We start from the raw sequence: 20,204 nt of genomic DNA on the forward strand, positions 1-20,204 counted from the left end.
ATTAGTTATTTTTGAATGATGGACGCACATTTGTTTGTCTTCATTAGATTCACTGCGCATGTCGTCTAGCATATGCATGTTAAGAAGAGGTCGCTAGAGAAACAGGTGTCCCTGATCTGCTGTTTTCGGAGGCATTACTTCACTTACCTCTTCCAACCGCTTAGGGTAGCTATCGTCCTGTAAAGGGTGAAACAATTGATTTTGAAATAACTAGCGAAGAACACGTTTTAAAATTTAGATTCTTTTAGAAAGGGTATGATGCAATTGAAATCCGCACTTTTTTTCTTTCGAGAAAACCATGCTCGATGTTTAAAAAAGTTTTATGAGGGTATTTTGTGTGTCATGAAGTACATATGTCACAAATGTGTAGTCTTGTACGAATACTTTATTATGTTATTAAGCTATTTGGATATTTTCATCGTAATCACTACAACCGCTAATTCTAACGCTACGGATAGCACGGGTTAGCGGTCCCTCAAATCCATTTCAATTTATTGCTAACCTTGTTTTGACTGTAATAAGTATTTCTTTAGACTCAAAAGGCTAAGCGATTTACTATATCATTTGTCCTGCCAATGTTAGATAAATGCGTTTGATGCGTTGGTCTTTTCACACTTTAGAAGATACTCTCAAATTGAATCCCCTCGTGTCTGTTGATAGTGGAGATTACTGAATTTAAATTTATTAGTAGTTAAATTCGTAATTTCGTTATTACAGGATTATTTAACACCAAAAAGACAACTGCAGAAAACTGAAAAGCTGTCAATCTCCACATGTTTATCTTCATTGATAATCTAGTGGCCGTGTGGTTTCTTTCATTATCACCTCATAACAGTATCTTTTTCTATAAGAAATTATAGTTCTGTAACAGCAGTCCTAACATAAATGACTGTATGTACCGCCTACCAAATTAAGCTGCCGATATAAACTAAAGGATACAATGGGTAATAAGAGTAGAATTTCCGTTTTAAACTTTTCCTGGGTTTAGTCTTATGTCAGACTGGCTCATTAATACATAGTGTATCGAATGCGAATTCGACGGTCGCCGCTTCTTCTTGTCGAAGAAAGGCGCATGCGTCCATTCGGTGCGATATAGAACAGCTGATACAACACCGCCCGCACACCGAGTGGCATTTAGAGGCCTATTTCCAAACGCATAATAGAGTCTAATACTCTATGTACAGTAATATCAGTGTTCTTCTAAAGCGCTAATGAATTAATAACGACATTTCAATAGTGACGACAAGGCTATTCACAGTTATATTGAGTATGGCTCGTCGTGTTGCAGTTGTTACGGGTGCAAATAAAGGAATCGGCAGGTCAATCGTTAAGCATATGTTGGACCGAGGCTTTCAGGTGAAGAAACTCTATACAATTTGAAGGGTGTTAATACTTTGCATTAATTGCTTTAATACTGGTTCAGTTGGCGAATTAAGTAAATTTTTAGATCGAAAGGCACGAATAACAGCACGATTAAGTTGTACCATCCGGCAGAATCAAATAATGTTAACATCTTTATAATAACGCCTCCTATAAATGATAACAGAGTCCAATACTTAGAGCACCTATGCCATATTTTAGGAAAAAGCTATATATATACATATATAACTTATTAATACTCCTAAGATGTTCAAGCCGAAGAAAACATAGCTGGGAGGAACTACTATACGAATGCAAGAAACTGTGATGTAGTGATATTTATTGGCTTAAGATCCTCTTTAATGGCTACATGTTTGAACACAACAGCTTAGGTACATAAATAACGCGTATATACCCGTTAAATAGATTAAGGAATCAAGAAATGTACAAAGGAATAGACAGATTCTCGGCAGTGAATCGTTTTGTGAAAATTCCTTTAATTTTCAGGGTGATGTGATACTTACGGCCAGAGACCAAACGAGGGGAACTGAAACGGTTGAAGAATTGTCGAGATTATGCAAAAAAGCACCGCTTTTCCATCAACTCGACGTTACCGACAGTGTTTCGATTGAGAAGCTCAGGGACTACCTGCAGAGAGCATATGGCGGGCTTGACGTATTAGTCAACAATGCTGGCATAATGTACTACCATGAATTAACAACATCATATGTAGAGCAAGCGGAAGCCATTATTAACACGAACTATTTCGGAATTCTCAATACCAGCAAAAGCCTTTTTCCTATCTTGCGGCCGTCTGCCAGGATTGTTCATGTCTCCTCGATGCTCGGCCACCTCAGCAAAATACGAAACCCCGAACTTCGTGCACGTTTTGCTGCAAAAGATTTAACAGAAGAGAAATTGACTGCACTGATGCACGAGTTTCTTTCTGCTGCAAAAGAAGGTACCAATGAAAAGCTGGGTTGGGGCTCATCGTCCTATAACGTGTCAAAGGTCGCTGTGTGCGCTCTTGGCTTCATCCATCAACGGCAGTTTGACGCAGATCTAAGGGAGGACCTGATTGTGAACAGTGTTCATCCCGGATACGTAAATACCGATATGACCAAACACAAAGGCCCGCTTACACCTGATCAAGGTGCAGATGCTCCAGCTTATCTAGCCATGTTACCCGCTAAAGACTTGTCAAATCCAAAAGGACAATTCGTTTGGTATACCAGAAAAGTCGTTCAGTGGGATAGTGAAACGATGCCTACAGGTTAAAACTTCTATACTAGTTCGTAGTTTATATAACTTGTTGTTTGATGATACACTTTCTTGTGCATCTTTGTTATTTAGCATTTCTATAGCTATGCATCTGTTTGATTATTATAAATAGATAAGTGAAACTTTTTGAAAAAAACCTCCTTCACACACATCCTAAACTTAAGTGTGTATATTTATATATACTATTATTGACCACTCAAATAAAGCCACCTACAGGTTGAATTTTATTGAAGATATTTCCGCTCGTAAGAACTGACTTTTTATTTTGTCGTAGATTTGCTAACGTTTAAAACGCTTTAAAATACTAGAAGTATCTACCTCTTTGCTTCCTCGACTTCAGTGCCTCTCGGTCACTTGTGACACGGAATTGCATCCACAATAGCTTTGAACGGTGAGATGAAGGTCCTAAAATGACCCGCGTAACGCGATACACAAGAAGACAGCTAAAGCCGGCGATTTTCATTAGATGTTCGATAGAGATCTATCTTCTTTGGACAGCGAGTCCTAAGTACTCAGCTTCTACGGTTTAATTTTCTCAACACACTCGTCTACTTCGCCGTACGTTCACCCAACAAGCGAACTTAGTGCTGTTCTGAATCCTTTCAGATAAATGCTTTAATATGGTATAAACAGATTCACACGTAGATTTACCTACGAATGTGTATTGCAATTGGATCGTATGTACTACTTTAAAACGCTAGGATTGTACTAGCAAAAGTAATCCAACCACAATGGATGCTATGACTTGATTGTATATATATGTGAGATACGTGGGCACGGATATGAACGGAAAGGGACAAAGGACCATTGTCGCTTAGCAAAAGCGTTGACGCTGCAGTCTTTTCAGCTATGTTAGCGTTTACAAAATCTAGTGAGATCTTACAGGATAACTTGGCTCACGAGATATATTGTACAGTGGCATAGCGAAGAAAATCCCCAAAAAAAAAAAGCTAGTGATTATTGGACGTTTGCTAACTTATACCTGGTAAGTGATGATCATCCTGTAGGAGTGACTTAGTCCTAATGGTAGCATCAAGCTTCATGGAAGTATTTCGTTGACTAGAGGAAGACTGTCGTACTCTACCAGAGCTAAGTTGTAATACCTTATTTGAATGCATATTTCTGGTAGGCTATTTGAATAATCGTAACCGTTTTTATTATTAATATAGTTTCTGATAGCAAATGTCACAGCTCGGCAAAAGCCGTCGTAAGAGTACTTCGAATGTACTGAGTCTTGCTCCTATGTTTTAGCTCTTAGTAATAGTCACTTTTAGTCATCTATGGCCGGCAGCAGTAGCATGGGCTGTAGATCGTTATTCAGGAGTTACGTCATAAACAAATTGAAAATATCATCAAACGTCAAAAAACTAAGTAGAATAGAAACAACTCTATATAGGATTTGGTTGATGAAAGCTTTTATTAGTTAGAAGAAAATCATATACAGCATTCGAACCGTTTATAAGGACAAAATGATTGTCATCTATCATTCTTGGCTATTCTTGCACCAGACTAAAGAACTATAAGTAAAGATTTATTCCCTGTCATTCGGGAGCTCGACGCAAAGCAATTTGTCTTTTTCATTACTCGAGCGAAAGACCCCGAGTCGATTTAATGCACAGATGACGTTAGCTCCTTTCTGTAAATATTAGATACACAGCGGCAGAATGAATTACATTAAACGCGTGTCCAATCGAATATGGTAATGTGTTTTGTATTAAACATTAGTACTGTTTCTAAATGTGTTGCTGGTATGGAATATTGTACATAGTGGTAACGTACGTTGGTATCGACGTGATGTATTTGAAAGGAAACGTCTATCGACTTATGGCTAATAGTGTGTGTCTGGCAGTGAAATCGGTCCGTGAGCAACTATTTTGCTCAAAATTCTCATAGGTGTCTATAAGAATGAGATGTGGTGTGGCGGTCGCTTGGATGACATATTGGATACCATTTTTATACTTCGGCATATTTTTCCGAAGTTTTTTAAAATTCTAAAAAAAAAGTCACACACAGAGATTAATTAAACACTAACAACGACCTGAACCGATTTTTCGGTTTATGTACTAAATCAAACATTTCGGGGCGGAGACGCTGGCCAAAGGAAAAAAGTAACATAATGTTTTTGGTAGTAGTCATAGGTCTCAATAAGTTCAGTATGAATGCAACACGTGATCTTAAATCTTAAATCTATATTTGGCCCGAGAATGGCAAAAACGATGTCGGTTAGTGGGCGGCTCGACTTAATGTGACGTCCCAGGAACAAAATTAATATGTAGACCATGGCTAGCGGCAAATAGTCGATGTTCAAAAAATACTCTACCATTTTACGGAAACATGTCAAGATAAATAGGTCAGCATAAATTTAATGCTGGTTAACTCAAGTCTAACATATGTCCTATGGCTAGGGTGCCTGTTTGTTTGACAAAAGGATCTGTTCTTGGTTCACCCAGATACATTTCACGTTGGCCATAAACTGGCTTGATCTATCTATATTTACTACTCTTAAAACTCCACAACAAAGCCAGCGTGCTAACTCTATTTCTGAGTTGTAATTAGAATAAGTTAGCCTGACGGGCTCAAATTATGAACGTAGATGAAACGTCGAGTGAAGCTCGTCCCAAACCTAAAGAGTGAGATCAAGCATTATTCCCACAACCTAACTTTAATAATAATAATTTTATTATTATTGAGAAAGTGCACTTACGTACCAGCCATTTACGGCGCACAACAAACGATTTTAATTTTTTGGTATTTATGAGGATCTTCTTTCGCGATGGATTGTCGATGTCTCCACTAAGCCACGGATCTAACAGGCATTCTTCACAACTCGGTCGAAGGCTACAATGAGTTTAGATAATTAGGCAAAACTAGAGATCACCATAGAATAAGTTTATTGTTATTGCAAATTAAAAGAAAATAGATTTTACAAAGGCAAAAAACTATTACAGAGCATGAAACAGGACATATTAAAGTGATCAACGTACTTTATAAATAAGAAATGCGCATACTGCCGATGCAAGTCTATTACAATGTTGTTATAAGAATACAATGAGTATAGCTCTGATAATACGTAAAAAGAAATAAAGTTGCTTAAATGCTAAATATATTTTCGATGGATGTGTAATACGCATGCTGTAAACAATTGCATCTCATTTTTTCATTAGCTTACGTGGGTTCTTTAACGAGGAGACGCTTCACGAACGCTACTGCCTCAGACGAAATGTCTTCGAACGCATCCGCGTCAAACTCGTAATCCACACTAATAACGTTTTGGAACGTCTGATCATCCGTGTCACCCATAAAAGGCGATAGACCCGATAGAAGGACATACGTAATAACACCTGAAAGCATTACACGAAACGTAAAGTAGAACACCACATGATATTCCATGGTAATAGAATGCAGCAAAGTATATGAAATTGTCGACACGAAAATATCGCGAAACCACTAAAATATAGGATAATAAATTGAAACACTTACGTCGATTTTTTTGTTTTCCGCCTATAGTTACTAATCAATTTAAAACAGCTTCTTTTCAAATATACTCAGGCGATACTGGTTCTGTGGATGATTAATAAATTCCTTCGGTGCAAAAACTTGGCACCGACTTCTAAGGCTTTTGATTGCACAGTGCTCAATCGTCGGTAACAAATGCTACTCTCAGCCATATGGGTTTCAATTTACGGTAGAATGTGTCATACAATTTCTGACATGTGGATAAATGGTGAAAAACGGTATTATTGCAATATTTTGCACATGCAAGTATATTGACAGAGCAATATCGGAAACAAAAGTGTCAATTTTTGTCAGAAAAAAAATACGACACTTTTGCACGAATATTTTCTCTATAAATTATGGTACGCGGAATGATTGTGTAGATAGCTCCTCGTTTCAGAAGGCCGCTCTTAAATAGTAGACTACGCATTCCTTCTGTAAACGCAGAAGCCATACGAGCTGGACAGTGACCTTCTATCACGATACAACACGGTTGAGCTCTGTACCTAAGTTAGACGACGTTTGTAATTCAAAGTACGTTCATTAGAATAATCCTTCGAGCAGTGCACTGGCCTGTAGTCAACAATAGCGATATTTTGCATAACAGGTGCTAACACATACAACATGTGCATAATTAAGTGTGGATAATAGAGATTTACCAATGAATTACAGATCGTGTATTGTTAAAATCTGTGGATTTATGATTAAGGCAATTAGCGCTGTCTCGTTGACACAATTTAGATACTGGAAAATCCCTAGGCATTGAGGGTCTGTCAGCACGTCGGGGGAGGGGTGGTTGACGGTACTCAGTCTACTGGTGCAATGAGGAAATGGGACACGGATTGAGTGCATCAGACTGTGAAGACTCCACAAAAACGCGCAGCAGATAAAGGGGGAGACTCATTTTGGAAAAGGAAAAGGTAGCTAAAGCTTGGAGTCAGGAAAAAGAACTCAAGCTCTAATAAAATATATTTCGTGCCCTCATGGGGCGAACTAAGGCGGCCAATTATATAAATATTTAGTGAAAAAGTAGAAAGGAACAACTTTGATCTATTTTACCAAATAGTCACAAATAAGCTGATGAAGATGGCCCGTGATGGTCGACAAAGTCGATAAAGCAATCGACCATTTTTTACCAAAACCCACACCAATAAGGATAAGACTGATTATAATGAGCGAGCAGGATATTCCGAGGATCATAGCGGAGGAAGTCGGGCAGGTAGGGCATCGTCCGGATTAAGTCTCGCTGGAAGTAATAAAGCTTCTGTTGAAAAGATAGCCAGAGATATTCAGGAAGCTGGTGAGCTGCCCTATAAAAAAAAAGCGCTTTGCGAAAATATGGGAAAAAGCGTATTTGACGTTGATTACGAAGGCGGGAAATAAAACTGACCCGTTGGCTTATCGACTGATTCGCCTGTTGAGTACGACAGAAAAGATCATGAAAAGCAGCTTCATTGCCAGCTTAGAAAAAGAAATAGGGGATCGGGCTCTCAATGCGGGTTCCGCCAGGGTAAGTCCACCCTTGCTGCAGTCCAGAGAGTTCTCAACAGAGCACACTAGGGAAGGGACGAGAAGGAAGAGAGGAGAAGGGAAGGAAAAAGGAGAACTTCGCACTTACAGTCATGTCAAAAATTCTTTTAACACAGTTAACTGGAAAGTTATCATGATAGCTTCAAAAAAGAAAATAACATCTCCCTATTGAAGACAGATTTTTTCATTTTATATAAATGACAGAGAATATGACACGAGCCACGGAAGACAGTAAATCTTGATCAAGCTTCCTCAGAGATTCTTAGTCGGTGCTACACTGTATGATCTGATGTATGACGAAGTACTCGATCTGCTCGGTGGTGTCGAGTATATTGTGTATGCTGATTTATGTTTTAGCAGTACTAGTTACCGCAAAGTCAGCAGCTGCGTTAAAGACAGGATAAGCATGGGGAGCATAGCTTCAGGATAGCGCTAAAAAGAAACGAAGCCATTTATTTAATAAGTAGAAAGAAAACTAACGAACTTAAACTTAGGCTTGAAGAAGGATACATCAAAATTTATTACATAGCGAAATATGTGGAAATGATTCTAGATACAGGGCTGACGCGTTCGCCACATGTCAAATATACAGCTCCGAAAGCAATGAGGTGCGCTACGAGCCTGGCACGACTTATAGCTAGGGGTGGTGGGGCTTCGGAGGGGACAAGACATGTGCTAGCAATACTAGCGGAGTCGGTCGCCCTTTAGACTTCCCCACCTGGGTGAGCATGGCGCTAGACAGGGACAAAAATAGGAAGACACTCCTATCGGGTGGACACAGAGTAGTCGCCGTCAGGATCGTTAGGGTCTAACGGACGGATACGATAGATGTTGTCCTCGTCTAAAATAAAACATTCCATGCGAACTTCTAGCAGATGAGAGGGCGGAACGCTATCTCCATGAAAACGTAAATCTGCTGACAGAAAAAAAGCTATGCTGACAAAATGGCAGCAAGAATATGACCAGATCAGACTCGGCGGCTTAGTATACTGGACGAAGTTAAGGACCTGACAAGGACCCAGCAAGTCGTATGGCAGGCCATATGAAGTCATCTAGGCAGTTCTTACCGGTCCTGAACAATTGCAGACTTATATGGAAACAAACGAGAACATACAAGATCCCGCATGCGTTCTGTGTAAATTAGGTTTAACCGACTATCTTGAACACACGATATTCGGCTGCAGCGCACTTCAAGAGACAAGCGTAACCGCAACGAAATAAAGCCACCTCAACGGGTCTGAAGTGATAGATGTGCGAGGTTACTTCCAAGCAAACCCTGCAATTAGGTCACATAGGTACATTAAACAACCCGGTATGGAGGCAGTCTCTAGCACATGGTCTGCCCTAGGTCCGACAGAGCGGGTAAGAGCTTTGAACCAGAACTTCTGCTTGAGCAGTCTGCTTCCCATCTATCAAAGTGTTTTTCTTCTAGGTTAAAATATCCGGAGAAACCCACAAACAATGCATGCTCTCATAAAATAATTAATAACTGTTTTTGGTCACACAAATTCGGTAGCATTGCCGAGGACGGGACGCGAAGCAGAAACGTTTGGTCTCTTTGAAACGGAGGCTTGGCCGTCCAATATATCGCGTAATAGGAGTTGATGTTTATAAACTAGCATATGTCTAGCAGAGACTTTATGCAGTGCAACCATATTAAGTTGTTGGCGAGCTAACTTCGGTGAGCATTAATTGCGTATTCTATCTAATTCTTAGCGTGAATATGTGTTTTAGTTATCGTCTGCTTACCTATACTCCACATGTCGCTCTTAGGTGAAACGGGCTCATAGCTAATCACTTCCGGAGCAACGAACTCTGGCGTTCCGAAGAGAATTCTCAAATCTCCAGACGGATCATAATGTTGAGCAAGGCCAAAATCGATAATTTTGATCTATTAAAACGAGAGAAAAGGTGTATACACGCATCCACACAGACTCGCAATTATCTTAGGTACGATATACCGGCATTCAATGAATCTGTACGAACGGTAAGAAAGACGGCAATCCACAAGCATATACATTCAACGAACACGAGATAACTAAACGAAATTCTGTTACATACCGTACGAAATGTTGTTAGCGGTTCGTTTCGTATTCAAACTATCATACTTCTTGCTAGACGCTATTCCATATTATCGCCATTAGTGTCATATTAGAAGTCCTGTAGTAAACCAGCTTTCGTTTTGAAATGTCGTAACGTACATCGATGTTCTATTCATTTGAAAGCGAATCTTGCTTGAGTAAATCTAAAGATGAGATCACCTATTTGCTTTTAAGTTTAACTTGATTTAATGTCATTTCTGGGATGAACAAAGACCAAGGGGAGCCATTGAGAGTCTGATATTTCCAAAGTGATATTTACGCTGGCGCAACAAATACTATAGGAGTGCTAGCTGAGCGGCACTTTTTTTTGCTATGTGTTCATCATTATCTTTGTGCTTCGATAGAGAACAGATAAAACAAATTTGTAACACTATCTGAGCGGGATGTCGATCCGCCCTACCCAAATGAAATATCTTCTCAGCATGCACCAGCTACTTCATTATAACAAAGATCGTGTTCTTCAATTTTGAGTATTTTCTGATGAATCTATTAAAATGAGGAAAAAGTGTATAGATGCATCTTAGAAGATGACTTTCGTTTTTCGTACACTGCGATTCTATTACGTAAAGCCTCCAACAAACACTCGGATAAATTATCAGTTGTTAAGCTGCTAAACACATGGTAAATAGAAATTTTCCGTGTGGTCCTAACTCTGTATTTGACCTGTCCAATTGTCTATATGAAGGCGGAGGTATATATTTATCAGATAAATATGGGTTTGTCTGTGAATTCAAGTCCAAGAAGTTCATCGACTCAGAGAAAAGATAATCATCACCACGAATACCGCATACAGTTATATGTGCAAAGTCTACCACATTGTTAGTGAATCTAATTACTTTTAGGCACATACAGAGAGTCTGGTGTCTTTGAAAGCGAATATACATTGAAAAATGTTCGAGAAAAACCTCAAGGTGTCGTTGTTAGAGTGTCGACACCCATTGCGAAACAACAACGCACGTTATATCCGCTAGCGTCAGTGCAAAGGATGTTCTCAGGCTTCAAATCTAGATGTAATACGTTTTGTACGTGCACGAAATCCATAGCATCAAGAATTTGCCGTAAGAATTGCACGCAGTCCTGCTCTGTCAAGCAAAATTCTTCGGCTACCACCCTTTCAAACAGTTCGCCGCCGGCCACGCTGCGAAAAAATGAAAAACATGTTGCTGTATGTCGTTTTGATGTAGTAATCACTTATCTTACTCAGTGCTACATGAGGCACTCTATGCAACATATAATAACAGCTATTATGATTTTCGAATCCGGTTTGGCAAGCATAGAGCTAACATGCATCTTCGTCAATTATCACTGAATCACACTTACAATTCGGTAACAAGAATCATTTCCTTTGGCCCCCGATACACCCCGAGGAGGGTGAGTAACTTGGGGTGCATGCGGAATCGATTGAGCACTTCAACTTCACGCTCAACGGCTAGGCTTTCCCTGGAAGTAATCGTTTTGATGATCTTCGCTGCCACTTGACGTCCACTCGACTTATCCTGGCACGTGTATACCGTTCCGAACCGACCGCTGCGAACGATCAGAAAACGTCTATCGGTGATTAATCTAGTAATTTTTTTTCTGCAAAAAAACTCCAGCGCACGGAAATCAGTCTGACATCAAACTTTCGAAACGTTCAATTGGTTCAAAATTGGATGTTTGATCTCATTTCAGTGGTGATGTTGAATTTGCAGCTGGATTTCGATACCGTGCTATAACATTTGGAATGGCTGCCGCTTTTCATCCTTCTTTGCATGCATTGACCAAATCTTTATAATTGAGCTAATTAGTATGAGTGATGTTCTATCTGTTGGATGACCGAGCGCTTTAGAACTTAAAAATCCCGATATCGGGATGAATCTGCTTGTTGCCAGAGAGATTACTGTAGGATACATCCTAACCTAACTTGGCTCAGCCCTTTCCTCCGTTACTGGTTTTTTCGATTGTTAATACGTAAACAAATAAATAAAATGTAATTATTGAACGGCATTCCGCTGATTATGCGATTACATTTATTGTTGTTGGGATGTGTATTACGCTAAATAATAGTTTGCTAGATTGCACAGTCGAGACAATAAACTCGTTCTGAGAAAAAAAAACTGCGCACATCGATTTTCAAGCGACTAAGATATTTAACCCATTTTGACGGAGTCTTAACTAACCCACAAATCGCTAACAAGATCATCCAGGTGCACCTCTCAGGCTGAACAATACAGATGTTGTCCTGACAATCATAACTAAAATTCCACTACGATACGTAACTTAAAGTTGAAATAAACGCCAGTTCTGAGAACAATTTTTAAAGTAAACACGAGGATTATTTGAATCAGCCTGAAGCAGTGAGAAGAGGAACTGCGAATTCAGTTCCGGACGAACGCACATATCCTATGCTTCGTTTTATCAGTCCAAAAAATGTTCTAAAATTAAGAGGGTTCGAAGAAATTCGTTCTGCAGAATAATCGAAGGCACAAAAGTACAACACGAAGCGAATAGATCTTTAATTATTTTTTTCTAGAAAATTACGTCAAGTACGTCAGCTTCTCTCATCTACCTCTTCTGTCGGCCCGTCTTGCTAGTAGTTTTAGGGCGGTCTAGCGCCTCAGTTTGGCCGTAAGCCGTCAGGCCACCTGTTAGTTTCACAATCGTCCCGCTAGAAGATATATACTTTTCAGGTTACTGTTCGTTAACAAAGTTTTTCTAATCGCAAGCTGGCCATGGTGTCCTGCTTAAGAAAAGGCGTCGACTGTAGTAGATGATAAATTTCCAACAAAAAAACTAACTGCGTAATCAGATGCGTTCGATTTAGAGGGATTTGCTCAGATTATCACAATTCTTTCGTTTTTGCTTTATTTCGAATAAAGGAAAAACAACTGTTTTGCAAACAAACAGTTGTTTTTCCTTTCTTCTGGTGACAGGATGCGATTAGATCGGTCGGACAATTATTTCGGCAGCCTTCAACTCTTGCTATTTAACTTAAAATATTACGTTTCTCGCATTTTCTCATGAAGTTAACGTTCCGAATTTTACTTACGATACTACCGTGTTAAGTTCTGGATAGCTGGCTGCTACTACAAAGCGAAATATGTTTATATTCGGTATCGAACCTAAACCGCTTTACAAGTTCCCAAGTTTTGTTACCTCTTTCCCTATGTTGTTCTGTATTAACTGTATTGTTTATATCTTGTCCGAGCGTGTTTATGGTAGTTTTGTGCGCAATTAAATCATACGGGATAAAAAATTGCAAATCCAACAGTATTTTCTGCGTGGAAGAAGTACAGCTGCGACATTTACAACTATTCACCAGGCCAGCTTTGAGTTCTTGGAGATAATATATAATTACTGAACTTAATATACCGAGTGTTTAATAACTGTAGTTAGTCCCTAGAGGGCCATGATGCCATGAGCTAGAACCTTGCATTCAAGACATTTAGTCAAAAATCACCGTTAGATTAAGCATGTATGCTGTCAGCTGGTACTCACGTTCCAATGATGTGCTCCTCAAGAACGTACTGTGCTGCGAACTTTTCCAGCTGCTCAATGGAAACTCTTTCATGAGCGTCCCAGACCGTCAGTTCGACCGTACGATAGTCACAACCATAGTCGTTATCGACGATAGCGCAGATGTGAAAGTGTGTAATAGGCGAGTTTTCTCCGATTGCCTTAAGTTGCAACTCGCTACTGTCTCCTGATAATAGGGCCAAGAGGTCACCATGAGGCCTAACTGACTTACAGTTATCAGCATCCATTGATTGTGACTGTTCGATTGGCACGCCCTATGACAAAAACATATGAATGCATATACAGATAGACTAATTAATTTATAATTTTCGAGCAAATGTAGATTTTTTAGATGTAGAAGATAGATCAGGTTTAGTTGTACTAAGCACTATATTACAACTAGAGCAAATTAATATTCAAGTTTCTCTTAAGTTACGGGTAAACGGTTTATGTAGCAAGAGGTAGAAAGAACTTTGATAAACACGAAACGTGATCGATTGTTTCATATTGTTGTGTCGTGCTATAGTGTGCTAATAGACTGCGGTATTGCTTACTCAAAGACTGCATAAATGTTTATCTAGAGCCGACTACCGTGTCTCGTGTTAAAAAATGTAAAATTTATGAGCAAAACTTCTAAACATAACAGCCTCTCCCATTCTAATTAGAAATACGCGAGTGAATTCAATCAATAATGAAGCCTGATCTTAAACCAAGTATTTATAGCTGCATAATTCTTGTATCTATACCTTTCTATTAAATATTTGCTCCGCTTCAATATGACAATTAACTAATATAAACAGTTAAATAACAGGATGTAGGTTATTAACTAAGCATGACATAGTTAGAGGAACAAATCATGCTTTCTCAGATTGAGTCATGCCTATGTGTAAAGTAACGAATTTTTGTTAATAGGAACAGGGTGTTCCTTCTATTGAGTTTTCAGAATGAGATAACTGTCACGGTGATAGCTACTATTACAATCGTACCCGAGTGCACTCACTTGTATGCATCATTCATTCAAGCACACGCCAAAATGGCACAAGTAACAAACAAGAGCGTTTCTATATGCAGATACAAGTTTTTCTAATGATTGCATTTTCAACGAGTACATGCATGCCCCTCCTTTTCTCAGAAACAAGGCCCTAATACGTAAGGAAAAGACGCCACCGCATTTTTCGTCGTTTTACGTTCACACAACTGCCATTGCTGCTAGCTTGGCAGCTGGATGCAGCGGTACTTTGCTCAGCCACTATCAGCACTTGCATTTAAGCCATCTTAATGAGTTGACGCTGAGAACTTTCGCCGCACGCTATGACGACGGCGTATTTCGAAGTAAACGCTGAAGTGAGCATAGGTCCGTGGAATTCTCTCCGTTCAAACAGTCTTATATGACGCGGTGGAGCTGCCGACAGGTAACTACTTACCGCTGCGAGTGGGTAGTGGCATACTCCAAAAGGCGCTATAGTTCTGTGTAACGCTTACACCGTGGCAGAGGAGGACCGAAGGAGGGGTGGGGATGTATAAAAGCTATACGCCGTGCTCCGCGTGCCGATGACTGTTGTCAACGGGTGTGTGCACTCATATTTGATGATAACTATAAGAGGCTGGAGATTCCGCTCAGACAGCTGGTAGAATGATATGGTGAGTTGCAAACAGGCGGTTGGTAAAATTAAAGCTTTACCACTACGTCTGAGCATCTGACTCTGATCGCCTCACTTGGAAAAGAAATGGCGCGAACCGGCCTAGACGAATTGAATCTTAGTTGTTCTATAACTAGGCTAGTTAACTTATCATGGGGCTAAGTGAACAGGGAAAAACTAGGCCAGATAGTGCAGTTCTAGCGTCGTGGGAGAAGCGAGGCTGTATGCGCCTATACGAGTGTTCGTTACGCGAGTACTACAGAGCCTAAATAAATGGTCCAGCCTAGCAGATACGCGGTAATCAAAGCTTGGGCGTCTTGCCTGTGTTCATCCTTTTACATATCACCGGAATGACAGCAGTAGAAATACGCATGCCGGTAGAACTTTAGAGGGTTAGGATCGGACGATTCCTCGAGAGGACCGAGACCAATCGAAACGTGAGCTTGATCCGTGCGGCTTTCAACGAGATGCTCATAAAAACTCAGAAAGATGAACGAAGCACAACACAATTTCAATGTAGCAAACTCTTGTTACTACTTGAAGTCTCACGCATTAATGTCAGCACGCGAAACCTGCCACTATCATGGTAAATTGGTCGTCTTCGATGTACATATAGATGCGACTTGTGAGTCGGTTTGTTCGTATGGTTATAAGCATTTGCCTGCTAATCTTGAAGACACGTTGGTCTGAGCTTAAGCTCGGGGGTAGACAGACTTCGTTTCGAGCTGAGAACCAGCCGTATGATAGAATGCCTAACGGCGGAGGTATAGAGGCAATCGGACGAAGTGGACTATTTATTTAGCAGATAAGGCTGCAAAGTGAAGACCATAATAAAATCGATCAGCATCATTAAAATATTACTCCGGTCACGTCACCTATAACTTAAGCTTTCTTGTCTCCTGAAGGCAAAAGAGCAGTAGACCTAACCAAATAGGGCATAATAAGGACATCACCTCCTTGTGATCATACCTATATACTCAGTTCACTCATAGACATACAGCTCGTAGCCGGCACTTTACTAGACTTTGTGGCGGCTGAAAATCAAAGGCTTGACTGGACGACCTGTTCGTTTGATGATTTATTTATTTCGGGTGGTAGCTGTCGTTCAACGACAGTCATCTTTTCCGCCGGACACAGTACGACTGAAGTGGTCAGCTGTCGTACTCTCAGCTGAATGAAAAAGCCCAATCCACAAATGCCTATTTAGGCTGGGTGACTCCAAGGCTTCTGCAATAAGTTTCAATGAGTGTAGGAATGCCAGTATTATTATGGAGCGGAACACCAATTGTGACCTATGGTACGCCATTGTAATTACACCTTAAACATTTGAAGGAGCAACAACAAACGGATAAAAATTAGTTCATCGGATCACGCGCGCAACACAAACACTTACCAATGCGAGTATTGTGCCACCTTTGTTTGCCTAGCACCATTAATGCATTCTCCTGTCTCACATTAACGTTTTCGTACGACGATAAGTCTGATATTTGTATACTTGACTCATTGAAACAGCAGACTCACTGCGGACGTCGGAACTTCCGCCATTACCGTTTAGTGGTCTTCTATATTGCTGAAGGATACTTTACGAATATTTGAAAAACATAGCATTGTTGTTTCCAGTAGTAATCGACAAATTATTACTGGTTAATCCGACAAGGACTACCCGATGCGTCCTGCGTCGACATGGGATGGGAACGCTTTGCTTTTCACATGTTTCCTACCAGTATTACCCCTAACAAGATGTCCTCTGGAAACCCTGAATGCACCGCGATGGGAATAGCTTCGAATGCGTACTACTAAGAGCAAACAATGTAATAGTAATAGTCATATATTGTGTAACACTGCTGCAATGGTGCCTAATAATCTGCCGGCGCTGATTAGACCCGTTTGGGTGCGACGGGTTGATATTATCTCGAATCACTTTTATGAAAAATTTATGCGTCTCTACTGACCGGCGCCCTACTGACGCAGTTACCGCTGCGATATCAGCACTGCTTATTCGGATATTGAATTTAAATGGAGGCACGACATGATCGGCAGGTAGTGAACAATGATATGAGCGTATATTTGTACCGTATATAGGGTAAGAGTCAGGGTGAGCTTACGTTCTGTAGCCAGGTGAATTCAGGTTTTGGATTAGCTAGAAAGCGAGTTCGAAGCGTTGCGTCTGCTCCCCGCGTTAGCTGTACATGTCCCGGAAGTCCACGAATTAAACTACAGCACCAGCCTTCAGGATACAATTCTACAAATCAATCATTCAGTAATAAAAAAAAACAATGCATGCCATTAGTAAAACTAGAGATTGGTCTAAAGAATACATATGTCCGATGCCTTGGGTTAAACTTAGACTGACATAAATCGTTTTTTTTTTGTTAGGTTTAACGTGACCTGAAATTAATGGCCAAATGTGATGTACTGCACCACAGGAGAACGAGTTAGGTTAACTCGAAATTCCAAGGTTCAGGGCTCGAAAAATTTATTCAATAGAAAATATGTCGAATTTATTGCTTCACAATTTAGTAAACTACAAACATTAACAACTAACTACAAAGCTCATAGATCGTCTTTCAAATACGAGATACCTAGTAAATACATCGATGAAATTCCATAATGCTGGCTTTTATTTTGATCTCATTCGATTACATTGTATACGTCCTTTAATGTGCAATAACAATAATAACATATTTGTATGCACACTTTGTTCAAATCCAGAAAAATTATATTAGGGCGTCGTCTATATGCAAGAGTGATACAACTGCAACTCACCTAGAAGTTCGAGGCGGAATTCCTCGCAAATTCGATCTCCTTCGTCATTTTCTAAAGTGACCTCTATATTGCCCTCATCAAGCTTAGTAACTTCGAGTACATCAAGTACGAAGACTCCGCCAGATAAGACTCGCTGCCGTATCCTCGCCTCGTCCTGAGAAATCAACTGTAGGTCGTTTAAGACCGCATAAACGTGTTTCAGTAATTAGGCAAAAATGGGGCGGTTAGCAATAAAGACTATTTTGTTGTATACTACCTGTGTGCTCTTGGGGAACTGAAATAAGCAATTTTCGCTCTATTTTAGCCACCGATCGGCCGTATAGGGCTGTTCCGTGGGCAAAAAGAAATCTCCAAAGTATACTTTTGAAGATAAGCACTCAAACGCTCGTGAATTATACACCTTTTAGGCACCATACTGTAAAAAACGTAGAACCCAGACGAACTGTGGCTAATTTAGTTTGACGCTGCCTTGTTTGCTTAACTTCGAAAAACAACTTCTAAAAAACTTTGAAAAACAACTCGTGGACTACATATTGGTCGGTTGACATCGTGACTGGTAATTTCCTGCGCATTTCGCTCGGGCTAAAGTATTGTTGATTTTTGTAGTTAAGTGGGAGTTGTTTAACTTTGTTTAGACTGGCATTGTACACGCATACTTTTCCAACATAACAAGTTAGTGTATTAATCATTAAGCTCATTACAGGACGTCAAGTTCTTCGTGGAAGAACGATGAAAATGTGTTAAATCTCTACTACTGGTCTATTTTATATAATGAGCAATATATATATAAAGGTCCGCTTCTTTTGCTTCTGTTTGTGCCACCTAACCCGAAGGCTATGGCCTTAGAGAACTACGAGCCACGATGTGGATGGTGCATCTATTCAACGATAAGCATCAACTATGAAGGTGGCGCCGGTAATGGCATGGGGGCTACACGGTTCAAATAGATTACCAGCATACAGACGTAGTTGACGTTTACGTGAGAGAAAGTCAATTTAGGTACGGTAATGCTTTTGCCATTTAGACTATTCTAAGGAATGGTTTCTTCACTTACTGAACTATTTGATAAACGGAATTTCGGTACAATTTATTACTAAGTCTATTAATAGGGGCCAAGAAACGACGACCGGGGGGTGCATGTCCACATTTCGATCGTGCATTTTATTTCGTACACGAACAAATATTAACGGTGCGAAATTCCATGTCAGGCTGTTACAAGCGAATCCGTCGGGCTTCGAAGTTATTTCTGAAGTACGCACCGCTTCGAAAATATTTGGATGGAAAATACTTCAGTATCCCAGGAACTTGTGAGTGAAAACTGGTTGAGTTTGGTGAAATTTTTTTTGGGTTAAATGCCGCTGTACTGCGGAAGTTACCTAAAGATTGGATAAGGCATCAGGCAAACAGAGCTTAAGCGAAAGCGCAGTACGTGAACGGTGCCAACGTTCTAAGAACGGAGACTGAAGTGTTGAATGCGAGCGGGGAAGTGACCACATGTCGGGTGCAAGAACGGATACCACAATCAAGGAGGCTTTTCACAAATGCAGAATTTTATGGACTGAAACTGGCATTTCATATGTTACAGTGTTATAACCCATATACTAAAAATGGGCCCTGTCAATTAAAAATTCGTGTCACCTAGTTTACATACCATTTAAGGGTCTTTAGCCAGCAAGAAAAGCGCCTGAGACACACGGTCGCCATAGAAAGGATATGGTTCAACCTCCACCACCAACAGGAGAGAATGGCGTTCCTCCTGAGGCAAGTCAAGTGTCGAATGAGTTCAGGCGTGAGGTGATTGTAGGGCTTGCAGTTGTATGCCGCTCGCTACTAATAGACAAATAATCGCAGCCCACTATCTCGACTTATTTAGGAGAGACTGTTGACACGACGATCGAAAACACAAAGTGTTGTCCTTGCCGCCATATCTCAATTACTCTTTGTATTGAGCGAAAGAATACGTAACTTTGGCTTCCACCTGTTTATTCCCCCGATCTAAGCCTGTATCGTTACGGGGCCTTCGAAAAGGGCAACTGGTAAACGTACGTATACCACTATCGATTAAGTTCGAAAATTCAGGGATAGAGAAGTCGCGCATAAGAGAGCAAGTAGAACGCGTCTGGCTGCGCAGAAGTGCCAGGAAAAGCGTGTCAGATAAGGGCGAAAATCTATAACACATCAAAAAAATATCGTTCTAGATAAACTAGTTCAAAAGTTAGTCAGTGTCGAAATTTGCAGAATTTGGGCTGGCAATATCTTGCTATGCAACGGTATTCTTTCAGTGAAATGACTAACTCGTAATTTTATTAAAGATAGCAACTCTTAGATTATGTCTAATTCTAGTGGCATGCTTCTAATTTGAATTCGCCTACCAGTGCGCCAAAAACAAGCCCTTAGTTGTTAACCTAAAGCTTGAATTTTTTTTTTTTAAATATAACAGAGACTCACGGTATCATTTATATATTTGATACCATTTGGTCTCTCCATTTAATCGCAAGTCTGAGATGTTGCTTTTGGATTTACAGCTATCTCTTCT

The 20,204-nt window shown here is 40.1% G+C and overlaps 2 protein-coding genes across 6 annotated transcripts in view; one reads left to right on the forward strand and one right to left on the reverse strand.

The window, feature by feature from the left end:
- The first annotated feature begins 1,085 nt into the window (after positions 1 to 1,085).
- LOC111272049 (carbonyl reductase [NADPH] 1) lies at positions 1,086 to 2,892 on the forward strand. The gene is made up of 2 exons (XM_022853213.2): positions 1,086 to 1,356; positions 1,867 to 2,892. Exons 1-2 carry the CDS (start codon positions 1,270 to 1,272, stop codon positions 2,635 to 2,637), a joined length of 858 nt encoding a protein of 285 aa, XP_022708948.1. The 5' UTR covers positions 1,086 to 1,269; the 3' UTR covers positions 2,638 to 2,892.
- Positions 2,893 to 4,033: 1,141 nt separating this feature from the next.
- Positions 4,034 to 20,204, reverse strand: part of LOC111272050 (death-associated protein kinase 2) — a 40,158-nt gene continuing 23,987 nt past the window's right edge. For 4 of the 5 annotated variants that reach the window (XM_086973147.1, XM_022853217.2, XM_022853216.2 and 1 more), the window contains exons 4-12: positions 17,669 to 17,834; positions 17,008 to 17,144; positions 13,245 to 13,537; positions 11,088 to 11,294; positions 10,725 to 10,905; positions 9,415 to 9,556; positions 5,810 to 5,981; positions 5,349 to 5,478; positions 4,034 to 4,276 (exon numbers count right to left, since the gene is read on the reverse strand). In XM_086973147.1, the coding sequence (XP_086829273.1) occupies positions 4,172 to 4,276; positions 5,349 to 5,478; positions 5,810 to 5,981; positions 9,415 to 9,556; positions 10,725 to 10,905; positions 11,088 to 11,294; positions 13,245 to 13,537; positions 17,008 to 17,144; positions 17,669 to 17,834 (1,533 nt within the window). In that variant the 3' untranslated portion in view covers positions 4,034 to 4,171. The remainder of the gene's footprint in view (positions 4,277 to 5,348; positions 5,479 to 5,809; positions 5,982 to 9,414; positions 9,557 to 10,724; positions 10,906 to 11,087; positions 11,295 to 13,244; positions 13,538 to 17,007; positions 17,145 to 17,668; positions 17,835 to 20,204) is intronic. The other variant, XM_022853218.2, reaches the window with a different exon arrangement.

Source organism: Varroa jacobsoni, unplaced genomic scaffold, assembly GCF_002532875.2.
Source record: "Varroa jacobsoni isolate VJ856 unplaced genomic scaffold, vjacob_1.0 contig01483, whole genome shotgun sequence".
Lineage (NCBI taxonomy): Eukaryota > Metazoa > Arthropoda > Arachnida > Mesostigmata > Varroidae > Varroa > Varroa jacobsoni.

What these genes read in the sequence shown, in the direction of transcription:
- LOC111272049 (XM_022853213.2), top strand. Translation starts at nt 1,270, where the DNA reads ATGGCTCGTCGTGTTGCAGTTGTTACGGGTGCAAATAAAGGAATCGGC. An exon ending in TGTTGGACCGAGGCTTTCAG is followed by an intron (nt 1,357 to 1,866) that starts GTGAAGAAACTC and finishes TTTAATTTTCAG; the next exon opens with GGTGATGTGATACTTACGGC.